This window comes from Colius striatus, chromosome 21, assembly GCF_028858725.1.
Source record: "Colius striatus isolate bColStr4 chromosome 21, bColStr4.1.hap1, whole genome shotgun sequence".
NCBI classification, from domain to species: domain Eukaryota; kingdom Metazoa; phylum Chordata; class Aves; order Coliiformes; family Coliidae; genus Colius; species Colius striatus.
In genome coordinates this window covers 2,924,133-2,951,429 of record NC_084779.1, presented here as the reverse complement: position 1 = coordinate 2,951,429, position 27,297 = coordinate 2,924,133, and the positions used below count along the sequence as shown (strand labels likewise).

The 27,297-nt window shown below is 49.3% G+C and overlaps 1 protein-coding gene across 1 annotated transcript; it reads right to left on the bottom strand.

Moving 5' to 3' along the window:
• Positions 1–1,211: 1,211 nt before the first annotated feature.
• On the bottom strand, positions 1,212–16,072 carry LACTBL1 (lactamase beta like 1). Its single transcript, XM_062013161.1, has 7 exons — positions 16,037–16,072; positions 12,614–12,758; positions 11,205–11,314; positions 9,782–9,939; positions 7,911–8,158; positions 4,295–4,400; positions 1,212–2,190 (listed from the first exon to the last, which is right to left on the bottom strand). Exons 1-7 carry the CDS (start codon positions 16,055–16,057, stop codon positions 1,212–1,214), a joined length of 1,767 nt encoding a protein of 588 aa, XP_061869145.1. The 5' UTR covers positions 16,058–16,072.
• Between the last annotated feature and the right edge of the window lie 11,225 nt (positions 16,073–27,297).

Sequence of the window (27,297 nt, the reverse complement as noted above, 5' to 3'; positions counted from 1 at the left end):
AGCGCTACACAGCCATTGCCATGTTCTGCAGGTAGGCTATTAATTTCAAGGTGAGAGCTATCTTGCCCTGACCCTCTGCTTGCTTTTGTTCCAGGCTCTAATTGGAGCTGCAATCACAATACCTTCCTAAACTTGAAGGGGCATTGCAGGAGCCAAGACTCCTCAGTGGGTGGTGGTTGCTCTGTTTTGCACTGGTGCCTACCACTGTTCCCATCACAGGGATATGTTGTTGGCCACATATCATCTGTCCTGCCTGCCTTGGCATTGAGTGAGCACAAGAGAGGAGAATAAAATGCACTTGTAGCTTTTGCAGGTGCATCTGTCCTAAATGCAGTGCTCCCCAGTCTAATGCACTTCCCCTGAGCATCCTCCCTCATTCCTGCACAAACACAAGGGGTACATCACCATACAGACACCCTGCCCAAACCACACCTAAAGATCCTCTTGCTGTGCTTAAACACCACACTCACACCCCTGCCTATATCCTAACACAGTCACAAACCTGAGTGCAGCTGCAATATACCAGCACACGTTCATGTGGCTCTGCTCAGCTTCAGCTACACTTAAGTGCTTCAATATCCTTTGTGTGAGCATTGCTTTGGCAGAAATCCATGGAACCAAAGCCATAATCACATTGCTGGCCTGTCCTTTTCACAGTTTTCTGTGTTGTGACCCAGGTAAGAAACAGCCCCTTGCTTCCCAGGTATCACAAGCAGGGTCTGGCATCAGGCTGGTGCCATCTTCTAGCACATAATGCTTTTGGCAGACCTCAGCCATGGTAGACAGGCTCTTGAAGAGTCTTGGACAAAACCCTTGGACTGAAGAAGAGCTATTTTCTTAGAGACACAGAAAGTTCTCAACCTTTTGATGGCACCAATCAATCACCACAATGGTCACCAATCAGACAATGTCAGTGTGGAGGCTTAAGTGCTTGGCTATTTTTATGGCATGCAAACACCATCCAGCCAGCAGCTCGTTCCAACCTCTCTATTTTCTCCAGGCACTCCTAGTTGCTAGCTGGCCTGCTGTGCACTGCCAGGGATGACAAGCCACTAGAGTCGTTTTAGAAGCGGGACGTGACGTGTTTGTCAGGCAAAAGAGTCACTTGCCACCGTCTTTCCCTTTGAAATGACATCCATCAAGCCACACAGGCTGGAGGGTCTGGTAAGACACCAGAGCCACTTCCTAGAAGTGGTCAGAAGAGGGGACATTTAGGTGTAGAAGACAGGTTTCCTAAGCACACGCACCACGTTGTAGGTGTTGAGCCCCGGGGCATCGAAGCCAGGAGACAAACCCTTGCGGTCCAACGGATAGAAGTTAAAGAGCTGCCCATTTTGGGTCTCCAGTGAGATGGAGGCAGAGCCCAGGTGTAGAACACATGGGAACTCTTTGTCAAAAACCACTTGGAAGACACGATCTTCCAGGTGGTGGAGCTTGATTGTCCGGTACCTTTCAGGAATCAGCTCTTCCACGTGAGGCCCAAACTGCTGCATGACCAGCACCCCACCAGGCCCAACTTTGATCTCATAGAAAGTCAGGTTGGAATAGGTATAGTAGCCAACATAAGGGTGTGGACTTGGAGGAGGAATCAGACTTTTCTCTGCCTCTCTGAATGCTGTTTCCATGGCAGGAATAAGATGCTCATAAGTCTGAGTCACGATATCTCCACCTTGAGGCCTGGGCCCTGCCATCAGCACAATGAAGCTGAGGCGAAGCTTGGGGATGAGAGAGAAGGTGGCTGAGTAACCATCGAGGTCTCCATCCTTCCTAATGACATCATACCCTGACTGCTCATTTATCTCCCAAGGTGTGCCAGTCTTGTTAGCAAAATACTCAGTGGAGCACTTAAACAAGGGAGTCAGCATTGTCTTCACTGTGTCAGGCTCTAGGAGACGCCGGTGGTAGGTGCCTAAGAAAACCATTGCTAGCTTTGCAAGGTCAGCAGCTGTGGAATACATCTGGCCAGAAGGTCTGTACCAGCCCAGGTCGTAGAGAGGGGCTGGTTGGTGGCTGCCATAGAAGCCCACGGCCATCTGGGAGCGGATGGGTGGGGTGATGTCAAAGCCGGTGTCCTCCAAGCCCAGACGGTCCAGGATGTTCTCTGAGACCCAGCGCTGGTACTGCCCTTCAGCTGCATGCTCAGCTAGCACATGGGCCATCAATGAGAAGGCCAAATTGCTGTAGTGGCATCTAAAAAGGAAGAGGAATATGTCTGGGTTAGCCCTTGTCAGTGATACAGTGATGTGAGTATGACTACACAAAAGCAGTGCCTAGGGTTTCTCTTCGCTGGGGTAAAACCTGATCCAGGTCCCTTCCAACTCCCACCATGCTGTGATTCCATTAAAACTCACTTTATCAGGTGACATCATGATCACAATAATAATGACATAACAATCAGATGATAAAGGAGGGAGAGAGAAGGAGATGAAGGTGGTTGTTTTGATTTGCTGAGGCAAGCAAGGAAAGCTTCTTCTGGGAACATCAACAGAGCTTTTTAACAACTGTGTCCAGAAAGAGAGCTGGAGATGGAAAACTCAAAAAGACTCTTCATGCAAAAACCTGTATGTTTGTATGTCCTGGCTTATTGTTTGTAATTGTTCACCAAATGACATATCCATTCTTTTCAAGAGCAGAGTTGAGAGTTACCTTTAAGGTTGCAACATCCCAGGTGAGCCTCTTTAGAGACTTAACGTGGCATAATCAGTCAAGCACCTAAGCTACCTGAAGATGACAAAAGACCTTCAAAGCCTACAAAGCAGCATCCAGCACTGTGGAGTCATGAAAGACATCTCAGTGCTTCAATCTTTAATAACCACAGAGTGATTTAAAGCCTTTGTACTTGAATCAAGTTTAATGACATAAACATATGAATGGGCAACATCTTCCTTAACACATCTTGAAAACTCATGATGTTGTTAGTCTCATTTGGGTTTGTTTTTCTCTTTAAATTCTGGGATGTATCAAGAAGAGTGTGGGCAGGAGGTCAGGGAGGTTCTGCTGCCCCTCTGCTCTGCCCTGCTGAGACCACATCTGGGATAGTGTGTCCAGTTCTGGGCCCCTCAGTTGCAGAAGGACAGGGAGCTGCTGGAGAGAGTTCAGTGCAGGGCACAGAGATGCTGGAGTGGAGCATCTCCCTTGTGATGAAAGGCTGAGGGAGCTGAGGCTCTGCAGCTTGGAGAAGAGACTGAGGGGTGAGCTCATTCATGTTACAGATGCATCAAGGGTGGGTGTGAGGAGGCTGGAGCCAGGCTGTGCTCAGGGATGCCAGTGACAGGACAAGGGGCAACGGGCACAAGCTGGAACAGAAGAGGTTCCAAAGCAACACAAGGAAGAATTTGTTCCCTGTTGAGGTGAGGGAGCCCTGGCAGGGGCTGCCCAGATGGGCTGTGGAGGCTCCTTCTCTGGAGACATTCCAACCCAGCTGGATGAGTCCCTGTGTGCCCTGCTCTAGGTGGTGCTGCTCTGGCAGGGGGGTTGCACTGGATGAGCTTTGCAGCTCCCTTCCAGCCCTTCAGATTCTGTGACTCTGTGATTCTGTGATGTATATCCAGGAAAAGGGAGACAGAACTATTGACATATCGAGTAATAAGGGATTGAGAGACTATGAGTAGATGTGTTTATGTATCTTAATGAGCAGAATATACCAAAGAAGATGGTGGTATTAAAGTCTTCCAGTCCTTTCAGGAACACCTATTGTAGCCCCTACACAACATGGGACAGGACTAGTACAAGGTTACCATGACTGAGCCATTGAGTTTTCTAAGCTTGAAGACTCCAAGCCATGAAGAATCCTCATCAACCCCAAGCAAATTACTGCAGAATGTCATTCTGTTCCCTAAAAATCCTGAAGAAGGTCTCTCCATTAGCCTCAATCTTTTCCCTCACCTGCTGTTTACTGCACCTTGCCCATATTTGTGTTTTCAACTCAGGCAACAGGCTTTTAACAGGCTCCAGAAATTGATAACAAACACTAATAGAACTCATCCAGAGTTGAGAGATGTGCAAATCACTACAGACTTAGCATGATCCTAAGCAAAATCCATGCTAATTTAAGCTGATTATATTAACATGCCTTTCCACTTTGGAAAATCTGCATCTTTCACAACCTAAGGCTCGTTGGACATAACTGTAGCAGTTTAATTTGCCCCATCCAAGCTTCTCAGTCAGGTTCTATACACATCAAAACCCACCCTGGCACCTGCAACAATGGCTGAAGGTCCCTATCTTTTGTCCATTGGCCTGCAGGTGGGACTGAACTGAATAGATCAAAACCTTGTAAGTGAATATATCTGACCTGGTTCCTGGATCAGCAACCAAGACATCATCCTTCAGGAGAGCGAGAGCATCATGTGTATTGCCTTTCCACAGAAGGCTGGTAGATCTCAGCCTCCTGGGCAGACCTGTGCCATGGAAAACAAGGGGTTAATGACCTGAAGCCAAATCATGGTCTAGGAAGCTTTGAGTCAAGGTTCAATGGCAAGATGGAAACAACAACAATGCACATGTGCTTTATGCATGTAGCAAATGTGCTGCAAGGACTTGTTCATGGTGGACTACAGGACACAATACTCAAGTCATGGACCACTGAGTTTGGGTGATGTAAGTGCTACCCCTGCATCAATTCTTAGTTGCTACATTTCAGTGCAAATACCATGAGGAATGATTAAAAATACCCTGTGTCCCCAGGTGTATTTTGGAAGAGAAGAACATGCTGGGTATTGGGCAAAACCCTGGTTGTGTTTCCATGTAACAGTATTCTCTTGAGTACAAAGGTGTGTAACAGCCCCCTTAAGTAGGTTTTTGTTCATTACACTGGGCTACAGAAGGTTTGAGCTCTCTGAATTACAACACTGACCATGCATTCCCTAAAACCTTTTGGCCAGGGCATTTTAAAATGCCCCAACTCCTTTGCATAAGGATCATCAAGTCCAAGAACTTGGATTACATCTGGAGTGGAAATCCTCATTGCAGTTCACAGCTGACTTTGATTTAGAGGTTGGGAGGAAATCAGGAAGGGTACATGACAGAAAAATCACTTGCAGTCATCTGCTAAGTGAGCATGTGCTTAATCATGGCAATGTGCAACGAGGCCCTTTTCTTTTGCAGCAGCAACACCTGATTTCCCCATTTGGTCTGACCTTGGGATTTGAACTGGAGCTGCTTCTGGTCTGTGGTTAGTTGTGCAGCTGAATGAACCAGATGAGAGGTGCACTGAGCATCTTCCAGTAGACAATGAGCTTCTTCACTTCCTACTTGTCACAATGACAGCAAAGACAACGTTGCACTGCTGGGAGAGTTCAATCAGCGCCCTGACAGCAGTGCAAAAGCTCTCTAGAATGTGTGAGCATCACAGGAAACCCATAGGCACTGATTTATAACCTCATGGGCTGCTAATTGATGTGACAAGCATGCTGTTAATAATTTACAGTAGTTTCTTACACTATCATTCATATAGATGTGAAACTCACAGTCTTAACAAGCTGGAGCTTCCCTCTAGCTATGTACCCATAAAGTGTTGGGGAGACAAACCTTGGGAGTTACTTTTGTAATATGCAATGTAAGAAAAGCCCAGACAGTGAGGATGTGTTATAGATCAGTTTCCATTGGAAGAATTTAGATGAAAGACACTTTGCAGCATGCCATGGAGTGGCTTTTGTCTTAATGCTCAGACAGCAAATGCAACGTGTGACCTCAACATTTGGTTGGTTTTCAGTTGGGATTTGCAAACTGTTTCTCCTTCTGTGAGTGCACAACAGCTGGCTGGATGAGCAGTGGATGTCATCTGCCTTGACTTCAGCAAGGCTTTTGACACTGTCTCCCATCACATCCCCATCAGAAAGCTCAGGCAGTGAGGCTGGGATGGGTGGACAGTGGATGGAGAGCTGCTGAATGACAGAGCCCAGAGGGGGGTGATTGATGGCACAGAATGGAGTGTGGGGCCTGTGGCCAGTGGAGCTCCACAGGGATGGGTTCTGGGGCCAGTCTGGTTCAACATCTTCATCAACCCTCATCTGGAGTCCTGTGGCCAGTGCTGGGCTCCCCAGCTGCAGAGAGACAGGGAACTGCTGGAGAGAGGCCAGTGCAGGGCCAGCAAGATGCTGAGGGGCTGCAACATGTGTGTGAGGAGGAAAGGCTGCAGCCCTGGGGCTGTTCAGCCTGGGGAAGAGAAGCCTCAGCTCAGGGGGATCTCATTAATAGTTACAAGTATCTAAATTGTAGGTGTCAGGAGGTTGGGGCAGCACTTTTTTTTCTGTGGTATCCAGCAACAGGACAAGGGGTGATGGGATGAAGCTGCAACACAACAAGTTCCATTTAAACATAAGGCAAAAAACTGTGTCAGTGTTTGAGTGAGGGAGCCCTGGCCCAGGCTGCCCAGGGAGGGTGTGGAGGCTCCTTCCTTGGAGCTCTTCAAGACCCACCTGGACACGTTCCTGTGTGACCTGATCTAGGTGGGAGCTGCTTCTGCAGGGGGGTTGCACTGGATGAGCTCTGCAGGTCCCTTCCAACCCCACCATGCTGTGATTCTATGATACTAAATTGTCAGTGTCCAAGCTGGTTGGTGTGTCCTGCTGGTGTGCCCTGGGAAATTTAGACCACATCCAAAACACCCCAAAAGACACAGGAACATAAAAAGTGCTGAAAGAGCTACACAGAGCCACAAACCCTTGCAGTGGAGGCAATGGTATGGCTGCACATTACAAGATATGCTACAACGAGGTGTGCTTTTGATATATGCTTCCTCCAAGTATTTCTAGGACAGCTCTCACAGCTCACAAGGTGACAGGGAATTGCAGCAGGGCTGGGAGTTGCAGGTTCAGCACACATTGCCCCAGCAAGGAACAGACAGATCAGCTTCAGATGTTTCTGAGGGTCAGAGGGAACCAGACAGAATTGCTGCCCCTGAGGACATCATTAAGCTGGCTAGAGCAAGACCTTCTCTGCAGGGAGAGGGGCTTGGCAGGGTTGTGCACATATCTTTCTGCCTCCTGCTGCCACTAGCCACTTTGGGTTGTTTTTCTCTTTGATTCCAGATTTCAGTTACACCATTCCTTTTTGGGGAAGCCTTATTTTGATCTTGGCTTCCTTGAGGTGCTGTTGTACCCTGACCTGAGGTATAGCAATTGGCCTACATGCCATTTTGATCTCAGGTCCTAATTTTAGGGCATTCATTCCAATCTGGAACAGTGCAGGTGCTACAGAGTTTAATGCAAATGCCACATGAGATATCAGCACAGTCTCTTTGGCCAGTACATTCTGGAATCTCTGAGTCAGGTATTAGCAGCTTTATTTCTGAGAAAGGTTAATGTTCTCCTAAGCCTTGTGAACAACTTCTACCTTCATCTAAGAGTTACCCAGTTATGAAGGTAACAGCAGATTAACAGTCTTCTGCCACCAAATACAAAGCTATTAATAGCTCAGGAATCCCAGATCAGGAACCACACTGACAGCTAAATTTAGCTCAACAATCAAGGTCTATCCATTCAAAGCAAAGAGGTTTGGAGACACTCTGACCCTCCACTCTGACATCTCAGGAAAATGAGAGAGCACCCTGGGCTGGGGTACAGAAATGTGTTACACAGTCAGAGACTGATTTTATGTCATTCTGCTATGCTGAAAGAAAGGTATATTCACCTTGCATGGGCAAAACAATTGCCACAGTGCAGGTTGGGCCCTTTCCTAGCAGGTGACCTGGACATGGGTTTCCTTTGAGCACTATGTGAAGCTGCTGATAGTTTGCTTCCAAGGGTCCTGCCTGACCTCTGAGAAGCCCAAATGTGCAGGGTGCATGTGAGTACTAGTCTTAATAACAAGCTTTCTTTAACCCCTGGCATATGGTCTGTTCTCTCTGTAGCCTCCCTCAGGTGGCACAGTGGTGGGCAGAGGGCAAGAGGGCAGCAGTGGTGTCTCACCTGAGAGCTGGCTGGCCATTCTGCGCAGGGTAACGGGTGATGGCTTGAGTGGCATCGAGCCTTTCTCCAAAAAAACCATCCCATCTCCTGTGTATCTCTGTTCTGATTCCTTCAGCCTTCCCAGAGGGTTCTTAATAACAAAGTTCTGAGCATAACGTTCCAATGGGTCATCGAGAGACGTGACTTTTCCTTCCTCCCACATCTTGTACAGCATGATGGTGGGAAAGATCTTGGAGACACTGGCAATTCTGTGAAGGGACAAGCAGTTGTAGAAGTCAAGCATTAAGAAACCAAAGAACCAAGAGGAAAGATGGTCAGCCCATGACATCAGCCAACTGACCCGCTGCCTGTGGTTTTACACCCAGCACCTTTGCTAATTCAGCAGAGAATGGTTAAAAGCAAGGTAAGAAGCTTGAATTAATACCCTTAACTCTGTCCTTTGTGGGCTGCAACATAACCTTCCCCATTTGCCCAGTAGTGCAGTGGGTTATGGAACTTTTCCCTGTTCTCTCAGTATTCATAGGATGACCTGTTTGGTAAATCATTGCTTCAGAGGCATCATAACAAGTTGCAAATAGTTGACTGGTTGAGCCTAAAGTGCATTAAAGCTTTCCATTTCTTATTCAATGTTGCTCCTGAGGTGGCTTCAGAACAGAGTCAAATTCACAGAAGGCATTCTGGACCAGGACTGCAGATTTATTTTGCTGCTTTTTGGAAAGCAGACTGTAATGAAGACAGTCAGGGGCATTTGTATTGTGCTGCTAGACACGAAATCCTTGGGCTGCTGCAAGGCAGGCAGGAGTGAAGGCACTGGCCAAGAATGTTTTCATTCCTCAGAAATGAAAGCCAGAGGTTTGGAGATGATAAGATATTGCCCCAGTTCAGACCCTAAACAATGCCAACTGGTGATAATTGTTAGGAGGGGAGTCTCTGTGAGGTAATCAGAGCATTTGGCTGTTAACCAAAAGGCTGATGGCTTGAGCCCACCCAGGGATGGGTTCCCCTTTTCTTGCCAGTGGGGCAGGGGGAGGTCAAAACTACATGGTCTTTGGGATCCCTTCCAACTCAAACTATTCACATGGCTCTATGATGCTGTAAGTCACCTATGCAGGAGCTTTACCATGGTACAAAGGGAGGGAAAAGCAGCTAATAAGAGCTGCTGAAACTTTCCAGAGCTCTTTATTCTGAGGACAATGTTTGATAGTCAGAGTGCAGCCCATATGTTCCATATCCAGTTCAGTTACAAATCACTGAAAACAAGATAGCAACAACAAAGCTGAAGGGAAGCAAACACTTCTTTTCCATTTGTCTTTGTGTTTTTAACACACACTAGGAGCTTGATTCTATTTTCATCTCAAAATAATGGCCAATATGGCTCTTACTTCACTGAGACAATGGATAAACATACAAATCTACTTGATGTGTCCAGTAGATACTCTTCCCAACACCCATTTTTGTTTGCTAGACTGGTGTTTCTTTATTCTTTATACCCAATGGCACTGTCCCCTCACTGCTCACAAAATCCATGCTTAGCTCTTGGGCTTCAGATTTGTGCCCTAGGCTTGGAGCCATTCCTGTGGAAGGAGTAGTATGTTCTCAGGTCCTTTGGGATATCCACTGCCTCTCCAGCTAAAAACATTATCAAATCAAACTGAAAATGGCACAAAAAACCAACCCACCAAAACCCAAAGTAAACAACTTGGCAACTAGCTGATGCATTGTGTCACAAGGTTTCTGTGCTGCTTGAGGTCTCTTGCCTGGAGCCAATGGAAGGTGCAGTTTGTGACAGTGGCTGTGTATCCAGGTATCAGATCTCCACATGTGCACAGGCTGTTTTTCTATCCCTCATGCCTCTCATACTTCTGTCTCACCTGTAAATAGTGTACTCATTGGGCACCACTGAGGAGGGGTCTGAACCATTCTTCTTGCCAAAGTTGCCTGTCCATAGCACAGTGTCATTGTAGATAACAATGGCAGACATGGCAGGGAGCCCAGAGCTGTGAATCTTCTGGCGTAGCATCAGATCTACCTGGAGAGTGATGGGAAACCAGGGATTCCAAAATTAAGAGTCTTATAAGGCAGCTAGTCTGTGCCAGGCAGTAGAACAGCAGCTCTGCAGAGAGAGACCTGGCAATGCTGGGGGAGAACAAACTCAACATGAGCAGCAACGTGGGCTCGTGGGCAAGGGGCCAGTGGCAGCCTGGGGGCAGCAAGGAGAGTGTGGGCAGCAGGGCCAGGGAGGTTGTGCTGCCCCTCTGCTCTGCCCTGCTGAGGCCTCAGCTGGAGTCCTGTGGCCAGTGCTGGGCTCCCCAGCTGCAGAGAGACAGGGAACTGCTGGAGAGAGGCCAGTGCAGGGCCAGCAAGATGATCAGGGGACTGGAGCATCTTCCTTCTGAGGAAAGGCTGTGGGACCTGGGGCTGTTTGGTCTGGAGGAGACTGAAAGGGGATCTCATTAATAGTTACAAGTATGTAAATGGTGGGTGTCAGAAGGTTGGGGCAGCACTTTGTCTGATGGCATCCAGCAACAGGACAAGGGCTGATGGGATGAAGCTGGAACACAACAAGTTCCATTATAAACATAAGGAGAAGCTGTGTCAGTGTTGGGGTGAGGGAGCCCTGGCCCAGGCTGCCCAGGCAGGGTGTGGAGGCTCCTTCCTTGGAGCTCTTCAAGACCCACCTGGACACGTTCCTGTGTGACCTGATCTAGGTGGGAGCTGCTTCTGCAGGGGGTTGGGCTGGATGAGCTCTAAAGGTCCCTTCCAGCCCCCACCATGCTGTGACTCTGTGATTCTATGACTTTGCTCAGATATTACTCTATCAGCTGCTCACAGAGCAGGTTCCATCCCAAGCTGTGGCACTCTCTGCCTGGTTTGCACAGCCCTGACTCTGTGCAGACTCATTTGAACATGCTGCTTCATTTCCTTTCCTCCACACACAGGTTCCCAAGGATGTGTCTGAAATGCTCTGGGTGAAAAGTTTAGGGCAAGTAGAGTTCCATACAAACCAGCAGTGAAGGAAAATGATCCTAAAGAGGCATTTGCTGTGCATTCTGCAGGGGGTTGGGCTGGATGAGCTCTAAAGTTCCCTTCCAACCCCACCATGCTGTGATTCTATGATGTAATAGTTTCTTCATCACAGCTTACCCTTTGGACAGCTGTTTATTGGCCTGTTCTGGACATTCAGTGGAGTTTTACACACTCATTTCTAGATTCACATGTTCTCTCTTTCCTTGATTCCCCATCTCCTTCCCCAGCTGTGACATCTGCCCCCTCTGTTCCCTCCTCCTCACAGACCTTCTCCAAAGCATCCTTCAGAATGGGGATTGGGTGGTCCAGTGGTACCGGTTCGGGATAGCGGGGGCACATCTGCACACCTTCTCTTCTCACTTCCAGCACAGATGGGCCTGGAAAACATTTCAAAGGCAGCATAAGTGACTTCAGTAGGCACACTAACAAGCTTTAAACTCACACAGCAGCTAGCACTAGTTTTCTTGCTTGTGTTGAAGCTGAAGGACACTTCTGCATAGGCCAAGAGACTATCCTGAATTGTTTCTGCCTCAGATAAAACAGGACTTAAAGAGGGCTCTGTGCTTTGTTAGTGTTTATTCCAGCATGGTATAGCAACACTGCATGGACAAGGGCTGCAACAGGCTTCAACTGACTCTGCAACCAAGAAACTGGATCTACAGGAGAGTCTGAAGGGCACTTGAGAGTGGGTTTAGCCCCTATGAAAGCATCCTCCCCACGTTTAGGGGCAAGGCTGAGTTTGGGCTCAGAGGGATAAAGCTATCCCATATTGTAACCTCAGAAAATGGATCCAGCAGTGAATTGTGGATGCCACCTGCAACCTGCCACTCTAACAACCATTGACAGGCTGCATACTTAGTGTAATGGTTGTCTTCTGAATGAGCTCCTTCCTGCATATCCAAGAGACACAACTTGTTATTTTTGTGACAAGCAAAGATCTCTAAACCCAATGAGAGATGGGGAATCTCTTCCTTGAGAGGCACTATTGTCTCAGTTGATCCTAAGCTGTTGACAGACACAGCTCCTCTGCTCTGTGAGCTGTAAACCAAATGCTTATTTACCTTTTGGCTTACCAGCTGAGCACAAAGCACTCAGAAGCTCTGAAAGCTTTTCAGGCATTGATCTAGGAAGTACCTCTGGCACCTTCATCACAGGTTTTATGCCACCTTTTGGGTTACTTAAAGCTTTGATCCAGTTACACTGGTATGTTTCATCATTGCACATACAGTGGTTTGAATCTACCTGTTGAGTTTGCTGTAACCAACACAAAGGAACTCTAATGTGAAGTAGGGGCTTGAGCAGGTTCAAAGGTCTAAGCCTAGGGGAATAGGAAAGGAGGCAAGCCCATGAGCTGAAGCAAGTGGTAAGGTGTTAAAACCTGTCCTAAACTGGAGTGACTTCTGCAACAGCATGCTAAAGATAGAGAAAGCATTAAAAATTGCCTCCTTGGCTCAGGCCAGAAGTAACAGAGCTTCTCCGGACACCAGAAGAGTTACAAGGTGTTCCATCAACACAATGTTCATCTCCTGTGTGTCCTTACACCAGCTAGGAGGAGGTAAGTTTGTGTGCTGTTTGGGGAAACACTCTTTGGGGATGTTCACATGGAGAGAAAGGTGTTTAATGGTCTCACAAACTTCCTTGCCAAACCATAGCCAAGCTTAAAGATAACTACTCACTGGATTCCACCTTGGGGAGGCTGTACTGCCACAGAAAGCAGCCTGTCATTGCAACAGACAATAGGAAGAGGAAGATGACCAACACATGAATCCACTTCACCTCCATAACAGTGAGCTTGAGGAGGCCCCGAGTGCTGGGTGCTTGCTGGAAGCAGAAAAGAGATGACCTTAGAGAAGAACTGCCTCTCCTGCTTACCAGGGAGGTGAATCACAGACTCACAGCATGGTGGGGTTGGAAGGGACCTTCAGAGCTCATCCAGCCCAATCCCCTGCAGAAGCAGCTCCCACCTAGCTCAGGTCACATAGGAACGTGTCCAGGGGGGTCTTGAAGAGCTCCAAGGAAGGAGCCTCATACTGCATCAGAAGATAAAGCTCCTGCAGGGACATGGACTAATTCCAGTAGTGTTGAGCAGCAGGGCTGAGCATATCAGACTGCATGGAAATAACTGGAACCAAAGATCACTTCTTGTCTCTCAATGAGGTTTGCAAGACATTACTCTCCTTGCCTTCTTGGGCTTGTGGGTTCTTGTAGAAGGAAACCATCCACTCCTGCTTTTCCCTGTCCCTGAAAAGATAACCTACAGGGTTAACCTAACCTGAGTCCAGCCTGGCAGGATTCTCTGTCACAGCTCTCATTTCTTCCCTTCCTTCTCAACCACCATGACTTATTCCTGGATGTCTTTCCAAACCCTCTTTTTCCAGAGCCCAGCATCTGTTCATAGCAGCCAGATCATCTGAGCAGATCCAACCCTTGTAGATGAATGATGGATTCTTTTCACCATGTACTGCCCTTACCCTGTTCTGTGCCTGCAATCCCCAATATATCACAGACCATCTGTAAGCTTGGCATTTACAGATGCCATGTGTTTGGGTTTGTGCAGCTCTCCCAACGCTGAAGACCATCCAGGTTGATGATACTACTGTATAAATGTTGAGTTAAAACAAGGAGAGATGACAAAAGCCTGGGTGCCTAAGCATGAGCTGATTGCACTGATTGCAGGGGGTCAAGAGGGTGCTTTGGAAAGTTTGGCAATTAATGTTACAAAACATATGGCCTGCCATTTGCATCCAATATGCTCCACATTCCAAAGCTGTTTCAGGTTGTCTGGACTCACTTATAGGATAGACAGATTCAAATACTCCCTTTAGATTTCCACATGGCCCTTTTGTTTCTGAGACACGGGGTAGCTCATGCAAGAAGCTTCTGCAAGTGACTGAGCCTTGTCACTCACAATGAGGCAATCTCCAGACCTGCACATGGCTCTGTGAGGATTCAGCTGAGGACTCTAGCCTCTGCTCAAACCCTAAACTGCAATTCCACTTTCTGTACAGTGGCAGCAATATGTCACAGTTGTTTCTGAAGCCCTTTAGCCTCTTCAGGCTTTCCCACGTAACTTTCCAAAGGCAGCTTCCTTCAGCTTCTTTCATAACATAATTAGGACTTCAAAGGTGGCTTAAGACCATCCATCTGCCTGCAGACCCACTCAGACCTCAGCCTGCCAGAGCACATGTGCAGTTCCTAAACAGAGGAATGCCATTTTGACACTAAACCCAGCTTGCTTTAGCTACCCCAACCCCATGCAATGGCTTAGCAGGCAGGAGATGATATCCACACAAGGAGAAGCCTAAATACTGAGATCTCTTTAATCCCCCCCATGCTGGCAGCCTTCAGTTTGTGCTTAGGCTGAAGGATGTTGTGTTGAGCTGCAATGAGATGCTGTTTTCCTGCAGTAAGGAGTGGGACAGAGCCCTCTTTGCCCTGGGCTATCCATGGGGTGACTTTCTTGGGTTGAGTCTCATCATAATAAGGTGACTCTCCCACCAACCTGCAGCTCCTCTGTGTTTTTCTGCCTCTTTCCTTGCTTCACTGAGAAACCCTGATTCCTGGATTGCTAAAAGCAGGGTGCAAGCAAAAGAGTTTCTGGGCTGTGTCTCATCTCCTGAACTCCAGACTCCCTGTACCACTGAGGACCCCAAGACAACAACACTGAACTCTCATCCTTGAGTCCAAACTCCCCTTTTCCCCACATGGATGATGAGTGCACTGAATGTCTCTTTTGTTCTCTACTCCATAGCAATGCAATGAAGCCATGGCAATGCTATCAAGCCACAGGCATGGATCTCTATGTTATTGATGGGGCACCACATATACAAGTGTGAGGAATATTCATGACCCTGAGGAGATGCTCTACACTCTAAAGTACCTTTCAGGAGAAATACCACTCTTCCCATGTACCTAGCAGACTGTAAGACTGTACAGATACCTACAAGCCAACTTCTCACAATTCCCACCCCAGGACCTGCCTGTTCCCACCCCTCTTTCAGCTGGTTCCTCCATCTCATGTACATTGCTCTGTGGCTGTCCCTAACACTGTAAACACAACAAAGCAGGAGGAGAGAGGACACCAAGTACTCAGACACATGCAGGTCAATGCAAACACATGCAGAGTGCACACAGCTTTCTATAGGCAGGGTTTTATCCCCCTCAGCTTTGAAAGAAAATCAGGTGTGGAGGTGAAACAGATGAGTGTTTCCCAGCAGAACACCCAGGTGCCCTGTCCTGCCCCACCATGGTCATGGAGACAGACTGTCATAGGACTCTGCCAGCTGCTCATTCAGACAAACATCTCAACACTGGATAAGGAGAGCCAGAAAGAGCACATAGCCCTGCACATACCATTGCCAGAAGCTGTCTCAGTCCCAGAGGCCACTGTCAGGCGTCCCAGGGTGTGTGTACCATGCCAAAGCCACAGTGTCTGGTCTCAGCCCAGCGAGGGGGGAGCAGGATGCCTTGCCATGCTCCTAAATGCAGCTGCATATCTTGTGCAGGTGCTGCTCAGTCACTCCTGCTGAAGTGGCTTGTTTTTAGCTCCCTGACTGTCCTGCTCCAGGTTTCCCCATCCATTTGACTCATTCAGACCCTCCAGAAAGTGCTGCTGACTTCCCCTGAGCAAGAGGATTAAGTGCTGGGGACAGAATGGCATTTGTGCTCAGGAAAGTGCTTGAGAGATTGAATGTTAATTCTCCCTAATGCTTCTCTGCCATGTGTGTGAATCACAGCTGAAACCAGGAGGGCTTCACAATCTATTTATAGCAGCTTCATCTCCTCCTGACATCTGAACAGGAGGAGATTAACTCGTGAGATGGACAGTCCCTGTGTGCCTCCAACCAACCATCCCTGTGCAGGCTCAGGAGGGTCAGGCTCTGCACTTTGCAGGAAAGGGGGGTGGGGGAGCTTAAGCCAGGACTTCAGGCACTCTCTGGGCTTAATCCTGAACAGTCTCCTGGGGTTCCCCCACAGTGATAGACAGGTGAGTCCATCCCAGCTAACAGGCTCACTAACTATAGATGTTTTCTTTCCCTTTAGCTGCTGGGGGGCTCTGAAGGATGTTGGAAGGTTGATTTGTGTGAGGTGAGCCTTACCCTCAGCTGTAATCCATCCATGGCTGCTCACAAGTCTCTCCTCTGTGCTGCCTGTCTCCACAAACTAAAGGCTCATAAAACCCTGTGATGAAGAGAAGTAAAAAGTTAGTGCAGGAATACAACCAGTCAGAGCAAGGAGGGAAGCCCAGGGTGCCAAAGCCCATCTCAGAGAAGTAGATCACCATGGAGGGACTGGTTTTGGGTAGGGAGATAAATCACAGTAACCACATGAGGTAAGACCTCAGCAACACCCTCCCTCTCTCTCTCTCTCTGCTTTGATGGCACCAGGTATTTACTGCAAGGGCTGGATCTAAGCTCTGGGTCTTGCCTGAGGACATACCCCACCCCCCAAATACAAGGAACTGCAGCTTTGAGACCTTCAAGGTTGTCACATTGCCATTGTACCAGCTCTGCAGGGTCCTTCTAGCCCTCTCCTTGGCTTCTCAGCCTTGCTCTCTCTGCACAGCTAACATCACCCTCCTTAGTCTTGGGAACCACAGACACAGCCAAGAAACTGTGTGCCAGGTTTGGAAGTGCCAAGGTACCAGCATAGCTGACACCTTTCCCATAAAACCCCCCTCTTGTGCTGCTACCTGGCAGCAGCAAGTCCACAAGCAACCCCCTCCCATCACCCCAGAAGAGCTCTTACCAGCCTTGCTGCTACCCTTCTGCTTCCAGTGCTGATGAATTTGGGGCTGTCCTGGAGCTGCAGATGTTAAGAGCATCTGAAGCACTAATCCCACCAGCCAGCCTCTCTGAGCACAGATTAATCAGCCATGCCTCACCCCTCCTCAAAGCAATGCAGCATCTGGCCAGGGATGCAGCCAGAGAAGGAGTATTGCTGGTGATTTCATGGCTCAAACAATACAGCAGAGTGGGAAATGGGGAGCTGGGGGTGGGGGAATGATATCCTTAACACATAGTGAGCTGGAAATGTTAATGATGAACTGCCATTAGCATGTAGAGCATGTTCTAAATGAACTCTTATGCACCAAACCCAGGGGGATTATGCACCTCAGGGATAATACCATCCTATTGCCTTCCTCAGATGTTCACAGGTAAGAGTATTCTCTTCAATACCACCTCTTCATCTCAGTATCTCCAGCAGTGGCCCAAACTCTGACAGTGCTCAGAAGACTTGAATGGAGCCCATGAAGCCAATGTCCACCCTGGCAGCAGCAGCACCCAGGTAGATTTGCTGCTCTCCCAGCTCCTCTCTGCTGCTGGGGAGACACAGTGAAGAGACCAAAGCTCAGCACAAAGAGAACTGTAGAATTGTTTAGGCTGGAAAAGACCTTTAAGCTCTAAATTGGGTCCAACTGAAAACCTTAACACCAAGCCCACCACTAAAGCATGTCCTGAAATGCCACATCTCCAGGTAGTTTAAATACCTTCAGGGCTGGTGACTCAACCACTCTCCTGGGCAGCCTGTGCCCGTGTTTAAGGACTCTTTCAGTGAAGCATTTTTTCTCCCTAATAGCCAGTCTAAACTAACAATCCAATCCAATCTCATGTGCAGTGCAGAGGAATGACCCTGGTGTAAGAACTCCTCCCCACTGCATGCCCCAGCTCTCCTGTCTGCTCTCTCGTGGCTTAAAGACACCTTTGTGTCTTCTTGACTTTGCAAGATGCTGGAATTGGCTCAGGCCATAGCAAGAGGTCTGGAGCCAGCTCAGAGAGCCCTGACTCACCACAGGCAGGCAAAACCCTCAAAGCTCTGCAAAACCCCCTCCTGTGCTGGCTCTGAAAGGGGCTTCCCTCAGCCCACAGAGCAATAGTGAAGCTGCCACCAACCCCATGGCTGTGCAGTTCACAGCTGGATACAGCTTTGGCTCCCTTTCCTCTTTCATACACAGCTCAGAAGTCTGCAGGGAGGCAGGATTTTTACTGAGCTGTTTCAAAGCTCTCTCATTAACTGCTTGCCAGCAGCCAGGTCTCTGATAATGGGTATTGCCTCTGGAAATTGCAGCCCCATAGCAACAAGGAGTTTAATGGCTATTATTCCTAAAGGAAGGACACAGCTCTAGTAATCCCCCTCTTACCTCTAGCAAAATCCCTTAGAAATGATGATTCTCCTTCACAGGTAAGACAGACAGACACACACAGTCACAAACATGTTGCAAAGACACAGCCTGGCCTGGCAGGGCACTTCTAAACCTTGCTAAGGACTGACATTGCTGGGCTTTATTTTGTGGAGTCAAATGAAAAACAGGTATCCTGAGGCAGTGTGGGAATGGAAAGGTTCTCATCTTCCTTGCAGGATACTTGAGCTCAAGGGTAGGACCCATTCCACCTGATTTCCAAGCTTCTGGGGCCTTGTTGCAGTGCTTGTCCACTTTGAAGCTGAAGTTTTGCTGTTGTGTGCCATCAAGGTGGCAACGTGTGCCCATTGCTGTGAGGCTGAGTCTGGCTCTAACCCTCCATCCAACCCTTTCAGGCAGTGTGACATGCTGTTAGACCCTCTTCAACCTCCTCTGCAGCCATCTGGGTGAATCCCAGCTCTCAGCTCCCCTCCTATGGTCTGTGCTTCAGCTACAACCATCTCAGGAAACCCTCCTCTGGACCCATCAACATCTCTCCTGTGCCAAGGTGTCCCAGCTGTGCACATGGTACTCCACATGTGTCAGGTAAGTGAGAGAGTCACTTGCTTTGACTTGCCAGCTATTTAGCCTGGGGAAAAGGAGGCTCAGAGGAGAGCTTCTCACTCCCTACAACTTAGCAAGGTGGAGGTCATGCTCTGCTCCCCAGCCATGAATGACAGGACAAGGAGCAATGGGCTGCAGCTGCCCCAGGGGAGGTTGAGACTGGAGATAAGGAACAATTTCTTCACCAAGAGGGTTGTTAAGCATTGGAAGGTGGGGCAGTGCCCAGCCCTGGAGGGATCCCAAAGGCGTGGGGCTGAGGTGCTGAGGGCTGTGGGTCAGTGCTGGGCTGGGCAGGGTGAGGGCAGGGCTGGCACTGCAGCAGCTTCAGGGGCTTTGCCAACCTCAACCATTCTGTGATTCTATGTGAACCTATGCTTGTGTTAATACATCCCAGTCTGAACTTGGCCTTCAATGACAGAAAGACACATCTGAGGCATGGGCAGGAGCCCCTCAGCAGTGTGCATGGCAGTGCCAAAGCTGCTTTGAGGCATTCTGAGGGACTCTAGGCCTCCTCAGGCACTCAGGCACTCAAGTCCAAGCTGACAACTCCCCTCTCTCCACAAGACAGACACACAGACCATTGTCACCTCCTGCATTGTCTGCTCAACCCTGTCCCCATGGTCTCCATGCTACTGGCCCCCACAGCTGAACTCACCATCAATTTCCACCCACACAGCAGCTCTGTCACCCCTGGCATAACTTCCTCAGACACAGTAAGAATGAGCCTGTCAAGAGGAATACTCTGACTGTCTCCAGATAGAATGAATTAAACTGCAGGTGGTCTCAGATGTCCCTGTGACAGGCAGCTGCCTCATCCTGCACATGCCCAGGACCACTCTCCTTCCCTGCTTTCCATGAGTCACCTTCCCCAATGATGGAGAGAAGTCAGAAGAGTCTGAAACTGGAGTGAGGGTTGGTAAAACTGCAGGATCAGCTTGCTGGGGTGGAGAGAATGAGCTTAGAGAGGCTACAGGGTGGGAGAGAGTTGGCAGCCTTGAACTGAAGGTGTGCATGGGTGAGCAACTTGGAGGGCTGCGACTGGCACAGAACTGCAAAGCTTCTGAGAGTGTTTCTCTGCATCTGGCTTTAGGAGCCTTTGTATCACAGGCTTTTTTTCCCCCTGTACCAACAGGGCTACAAAAAGCCTCATTTTTTCACCAGTAAAAGCAGCATTTCTGCCACAATCCCTGTGAGACTCCAAGAGTGGGGATGCACTGACTGTTGTGAGCCATAATCACCTCTTACTATCATTGGACATCTTCTGTAGAGTGGACAGAAGGCTTGAGCTCTGTGTCTCCCTGAAGAATCATCTCACCAGGCCAGGTAAGTCCTACTAGGTGCCAGTGGGACCCCAGGGAGGGGTTTCATAGTACCTCACCTCAGCTGAGAGGCATATTACAGGGTGTTGGAGTCTGAGTGCCTCCAAAACTGACTTTCAAGGCAATTAGATACCAGCAGGAGGTTGGGGCATCCCTTTTTTTCTGTTGTATCCAGCAACAGGACAAGGGGTGATGGGATGAAGCTGGAACACAACAAGTTCCATTTAAAGATAAGGAGAAACTGTGTCAGTGTTTGAGTGAGGGAGCCCTGGCACAAGCTGCCCAGGGAGGGTGTGGAGGCTCCTTCCTTGGAGCTCTTCAAGATCCCCCTGGACACGTTCCTGTGTGACCTGACCTAGGTGGGAGCTGCTTCTGCAGGGGGTTGGGCTGGATGAGCTCTGCAGCTCCCTTCCAGCCCCCATCATGCTGTGAGTCTGTGATACTGCTGCAGAAAGTTCCCATGGCTGTTCACACCAAGTGACTACAAGAAGAGCTTGTTCACATCTCAGAAGCACAGCTTGACACTGCAGATCCAGCAGCAGCTAGGGAAGGGAAACTTCCTCTGCCTCAGCTCAAAGGGATGTGGGGAGACTTGGGCAGGTGCTGAAGAAGGATATACAGGGCTCCCCAAAGCCTGGGAGATACAGGCTGGGCTCTCTGTGCTGGGGACAGATCTCCCTGAGCCAGGTGGTGGTGGCTGGGCTCACCTCAGCCCCATCACTCACCAAGCATCTTCAGCCTCTGCTGGGCAGCACAGTGGCACAGAGCCTGACCAGAGGCAAAGCAATGCTGCCTGCTTCCACTGTCCAGGCTGAGAAGAAAGTGTGGGCACCCTCTTCCTAAAAGATGTGGCCCTGGGATGCCTGACCTGCAGCTTAACCCTGGCTGCTGTGGGCTGGGGCTGCAGCAACCTGCTCTGCCTGCCTCTGGGTACTTGAAATAGGTCAGCAGCAGGTGACTGGATGAAATTACCCTTCATTTTATTGTAAGGGAGCTGCAGATGAGGTCCTTCCCTGTGGCTAACAGCAGGGTTTGTCAGTGACAATGTAATGATTTTAATCCAACAGTTTTTATTAACCCCTCACGTGCCATGTGCCTGCTCAGCCTTGCCCTGCAGCAGCAGCAGCCAGGATGGAGCATGGTGGAAATGTGCACAGGTACACATCCCAGACATCAATGTGGGTGACAGTCATACAAACCCATCACTGGGGAGCTGGGGGAAAGCTTTTCTTGGTGTTTCCCTGACTCACTGCTGAGACCAGCAGCCAGTGGGAAGGTCTGTAACACTGAAGAGCCTGGAGGTCAAAATCTCTCTGTTTCTTGAGGTAAATAGAGAACAACACTGGTCTGCAGGTGTCACTGGGTGACAGTAGACTTTGTTCATGGCAGAAAGCAAGCAGAGTCCCAGTAAAGGGCATGACTTGGGCATTAGGGTATGGACACTGTGGGGGCAGCAGGAGGAGGGAGGGGTAGGGACTGACTGGTTGCCAAAACTAGATCTGATGGTGGGTGAACATAAGGGCAGGGATGCTTTGCTGGGGGAGAAAGCCAGGATGAGGGCTGAGAATGAGCTCAGAGCTGGAGCAGGCTTGTGGGGTCAGGTGCTGAGTGAGCTGCACAGCAGACACAGTAAATCATAACAGTGTAAGTCAAAGAAGGAGTGACTTGTCTTTAGGTCTTGTGTGATGATGTTAACAGCAGACAACTTCTCCCAGCAGAGCTCTGGGAGAAGCAGGAGTGACATGCTAACTGAGATGAGATGAGATGAGATGAGATGAGATGAGATGAGATGGGATGGGATGGGATGGGATGGGATGGGATGGGATGGGATGAGATGAGATGGGATGGGATGGGATGGGATGAGATGGGATGGGATGAGATGAGATGAGATGAGATGAGATGGGATGGGATGGGATGAGATGAGATGGGATGGGATGGGATGGGATGGGATGAGATGAGATGAGATGAGATGGGATGGGATGGGATGAGATGGGATGGGATGGGATGGGATGAGATGAGATGAGATGAGATGAGATGGGATGGGATGGGATGGGATGAGATGGGATGGGATGGGATGGGATGGGATGGGATGGGATGAGATAGCCCTCAACAGCACTGCTGGGAAGCATCTCCACTTGGCTCTGGTCATTTCTGCTCTTCAAAGAGCTAATACTCCAGTGGGAATCTCTGATGATGGTTATGGTGATGGCTGAAAGGTCAACAGGAAAGACTTCATGTTGCTTCTTCAAGATATCTGCACCCAGTTGTTTCTACACACCCAAAGCTCCTTTAGCAGGCAGCAGAGATCAAACAAGCAAACCCAGGAGAGCCCAGGGCACCAATTCCATGCTTCAAGGTATACATTTACAGCAGACACCTGAGTGGAACCTTATGGCTGGTCACAGACCCTAATGGGATAGTCTCAAACTTCAAAACTTGTCTTAGGTGGTCCCAAGGAAGGGAGGGCTGTGGTTTTGGAGGTCCCACATTCCTACCAGGAAGGGTGGCAAGTTCCCCTGAGAACAGTCAATGCCAGTTTTGACCTTTGGGTTTAGCAGTCAAAAGCAACCATAGGCAAAACAACCAAGCAGGGGCTCCAGCATCTCACCCTGCCTGCTGCTGAGCACTGCTGGGGCTGGCATTCACACCAAGCTCATGCATTTCTCCATCTGGGGGGTGTAGTGGGCTGGCCTGCCAAAGTCTGGGCACTGAATGCTTGGCTTTGGTGAGAGCAGTCAATAATTGCTGCAAAAACACTCTGTCTCTGCACTGACAGGTAGGACTCCCAGCACAAACAGCAACACAAGGGTCTTTGAGTGTGTCCAGAGAGCTGACCTTGTGCCCAGGGGATTTGTTCTGGGTCCCACCTTGTGCATTGGCTCACTGGAGGAGTTATCCTCTGTCTACTCTGAGGCACAACCTTCTGGCTTTACTCAATTCCCTGGTCTCAGCAGAGACATCTGCATTCTATTCTGTGTTGAGAACAAATAAGGGCCATAGTGAGTGTGCAGGGTTAGTGTAGGGCAGCCTGGAGTGGAAAGAGGAGCAGGCTGTCAGAGGCAGAGGAGTGACAGTGCTTCTAGCCAAGGTGACCTCAGTGCCAGACCAGACTGTGAGAGCTGTGCTGGGACAGTCCACCACTTGTTTCTGAATCTGAGACCCTCCCAGAACCCAGTACTCAGCCAAAAGAGGATGGGACATGCACAGTTCAGCCAGGCTAGTGGCTCCTGCCACTGAAAAGAGGAGCCAACATCTTCTCTTGTTCCTCCTCCTGCCTCTCCCCCACTTCTTGATCCCATTCCCTGTCCTTTCCCTTGCAGTATTTCATCTGCTTTTCAACCTTTCTGCAAGGGTTTCAGCTGGCCAACCTGCCACAGGAGCCCAGCAGCACTGAGGTATGTGCTGAGCACCTCTGGAGGAGTGGAGGGTGAAGCAAGACCTCCCCCTTGTGCTGAGCTCCAACACCAAGCAGAGTGTGGGCAGCAGGGCCAGGGAGGTTGTGCTGCCCCTCTGCTCTGCCATATCTGCTGAGGCCTCAGCTGGAGTCCTGTGGCCAGTGCTGGGCTCCCCAGCTGCAGAGAGACAGGGAACTGCTGGAGAGAGGCCAGTGCAGGGCCAGCAAGATGCTGAGGGCACTGGAGCATCTTCCTTATGAGCAAAGGCTGTGGGACCTGGGGCTGTTCAGCATGGAGAAGAGGAGACTGAGGGGGGAGCTCATGAATAGTGACAAATATCTCACTGGTGGGTGTCAGGAGGTTGGGGCAGCACTTTGTCCGATGGCATCCAGCAACAGGACAAGGGGTGATGGGATGAAGCTGCAACACAACAAGTTCCATTATAAACATAAGGACAAACTGTGTCAGTGTTGGAGTGAGGGAGCCCTGGCCCAGGCTGCCCAGGCAGGGTGTGGAGGCTCCTTCCTTGGAGCTCTTCAAGACCCCCCTGGACACGTTCCTGTGTGACCTGATCTAGGTGGGAGCTGCTTCTGCAGGGGGTTGCACTGGATGAGCTCTGCAGGTCCCTTCCAGCCCCCACCAGTCTGTGACTCTGTGATTCTATGACTTTGCTCAGATATTACTCTATCAGCTGCTCACAGAGCAGGTTCCATCCCAAACTGTGGCACTCTCTGCCTGGTTTGCACAGCCCTGACTCTGTGCAGCCTCATTTGAACATGCTGCTTCATTTCCTTTCCTCCACACACAGGTTCTCAAGGATGTGTCTGAAATGCTCTGGGTGAAAAGTTTAGGGCAAGTAGAATTCCATACAAACCAGCAGTGAAGGAAAATGATCCTAAAGAGGCATTTGCTGTGCAGGTGATACACCTATGGAAGATTACAGAGCAGGAATGTCCATTCTGCATGGAGCAGTGTGTACTGGGGGAACAGCAGCTGTCTCAGAGGTCTCTGTAGGACCTGACTGAGCAAGAGCTGATGCTACATTGACCCTTTTTACTAATGCTCTACCCAAATCATTGTAACCTCAGTGGCACTTGTTTTATTCATTGGTACCACTGGGAAGTGTTTGGCTTCATTCTCACTGTAACTATCCTTCAAGTGTTTGTGGGCTGTGATTACCAGCCCCTCAGCATCCTTTTTCTCTAACAACACAGAATAGCTCATTCTTCCTCTTCTCAGACCATGCATCTGAGACCCCTGACATCTCAGCCACCCTCTGCCACACCTTCTCTCTTCTTTGGTTCATATCCTACTTGCTCTGACTGGAAGGAGAGGGCTTGAGCTATACACAAACACAGGGTATCCAAGATGCAACAACAGAAGCCCTGAGCAGAGGGGTGTGAGAACTCCTGGTCACAGTTCTGATGCAGCCCAGTTTGTGGTTTCCCTTGCTTGCCATGAGAGTGCACTGTTGACTCATGTTGCATTTGTCCTCCCCCTGTTCTTTCTCAGCAGGCTGTACTGACCCCCAGGGTTGTCCTGCCCTTCCCACAGAGCTGGCCTTGCTATCAGTGACCTTTGTGAGGTTCCTGTTGGCCCAAGCCTGAAGTTTGCTGAGGTCCCTCTGGACAACTCATATCAAAGAGCAGGAATGGGTGGATACAATCTGGCTGAAGTATGACTGACTTGGAGCAAGAATCAACACATCCCAGGGTCAAAGAGCTGACTGCTACAGTTCAGTGTCTTCATCTGAGTTGTCATAGTGTTGTCTACAAATTGGGTGAGGGTGCATCTGAATTACTGTCCAGAAAGCATATGAAGATCTTGAATAGCTCAATACACCAATTGTTACTCCAGGTCAGTCATACTTCAGCCTTTTGAGGTGAGGGAGCCCTGGCAGTCAAGCACCTAAGCTACCTGAAGATGACAGAAGACCTTCAAAGCCTACAAAGCAGCATCCAGCACTGTGGAGTCATGAAAGACATCTCAGTGCTTCAATCTTTAATAACCACAGAGTGATTTAAAGCCTTTGTACTTGGATCAGGTTTAATGACATAAACATATGAATGGGCAACATCTTCCTTAACACATCTTGAAAACTCATGATGTTGTTAGTCTCATTTGGGTTTGTTTTTCTCTTTAAATTCTGGGATGTATCAAGAAGAGTGTGGGCAGTAGGTCAGAGAGGTTCTGCTGCCCCTCTGCTCTGCCCTGTTGAGACCACATCTGGGATAGTGTGTCCAGTTCTGGGCCCCTCAGTTGCAGAAGGACAGGGAGCTGCTGCAGAGAGCTCAGTGCAGGGCCACAGAGATGCTGGAGTGGAGCATCTGCCTTGTGATGAAAGGCTGAGGGAGCTGGGGCTCTGCAGCTTGGAGAAGAGACTGAGGGGTGAGCTCATTCATGTTACAGATGCATCAAGGGTGGGTGTGAGGAGGCTGGAGCCAGGCTGTGCTCAGGGATGCCAATGACAGGACAAGGGGCAACGGGCACAAGCTGGAACAGAAGAGGTTCCAGAGCAACACAAGGCAGAATTTGTTCCCTGTTGAGGTGAGGGAGCCCTGGCAGGGGCTGCCCAGATGGGCTGTGGAGGCTCCTGCTCTGGAGACATCCCAACCCAGCTGGATGAGTCCCTGTGTGCCCTGCTCTGGGTGGTGCTGCTCTGGCAGGGGGGTTGCACTGGATGAGCTATCCAGGTCCCTTCCAGCCCTTAACACTCTGTGATTCAGTGATTCAGTGTGAGTGTATCATTACTGCCCTTTGATCTGGGTGCTTTTGCATTTTATTAGCTCAACAGTGTCCAGTCTTTCCTGACACCAGCGTTCTACCACCCTCATGCTACCTTCAGTGCCTCCCTTCCCACTCCCTCCACCTTGGTTAACTCCTTACCTGTGGGGTGCATCTCTTGGCTTCAGACTGACTGTTCCCATCCTGGGAGCATTGCCACACTCTCTGTGGCTCTGGGATTGCTGCCTCTTCCCATGATTTGTCATTGTTTATCCTGGCAGGAGATGGGCTTGATGAGCATCCCTCATAGCGTTTCCTCCTAAGAGCTTTCAGGCACAGTCATGTTGCCAAGGTTTGGTGAGATGTGTGATGTTCTGGGGTGTCTAGGCAAGGTTTGGGAAGCCTGAAGGCATTCCCATGTGGCTCTTTTTCCTCTGGCCAGGTGTTATCCCAATTGCTTGCCATCTCAGTGCAGAGCAGCCTGTGCCTTACACCAGTTCACATGCTTCAGGGAAAAGGCAGGAGCCTTTACAAGTGTATCTGTACAACCAAGATCACCAACAGGAGGGGAAAGCTTCTTCAGTAAGCAGGAAAGGACTGTTTACACAGTGCTACAGAGGAAAAGAGATGTTGATCTGTCACTTTCCCCTTTATATGAGATGGTTGTCATGCTGAGCCTTTCCCTGCCTTCAAGTCACAGGTGAATAAATGCTTGTACAGCCACTCACAATTAACTAGAAAGCCCCAATCTAATCAAGTACCCATCAAACCCATAAGAAAAGTCTCAAGATTACTTCAAGCTTGGCAATAGATGCCAAAAGGTGAGGCCCTCCAGGACAAGGTTAATGCTGATGCAGAGGACTTTGCACAGAGACTTCTGCAAAGGGTGTTATTTAGACTCTAGCAGAAGTCAAACTGTTCCATTCCCACAGAGGGATGACAGATGGGGGATGAGCTTGAAGGTTGGAGGAGGATCTCTTCATCCCATCCCCATAGAAGGAAGGCTGTGTGTTCTGCCTGTGATTAAAGAGCAAGGAAGGTATTCTTCTAGTTAACATTCATTACTCTTCCTGAGGTAAGAGCCAAACAAGTGGAAGAGGGAGCTTTGACTGACAGTATTAGCAAAGCATGTGGTAGAGACAGGGCATGATGCTCTGGAAGCTCAGCATCAGCCACTT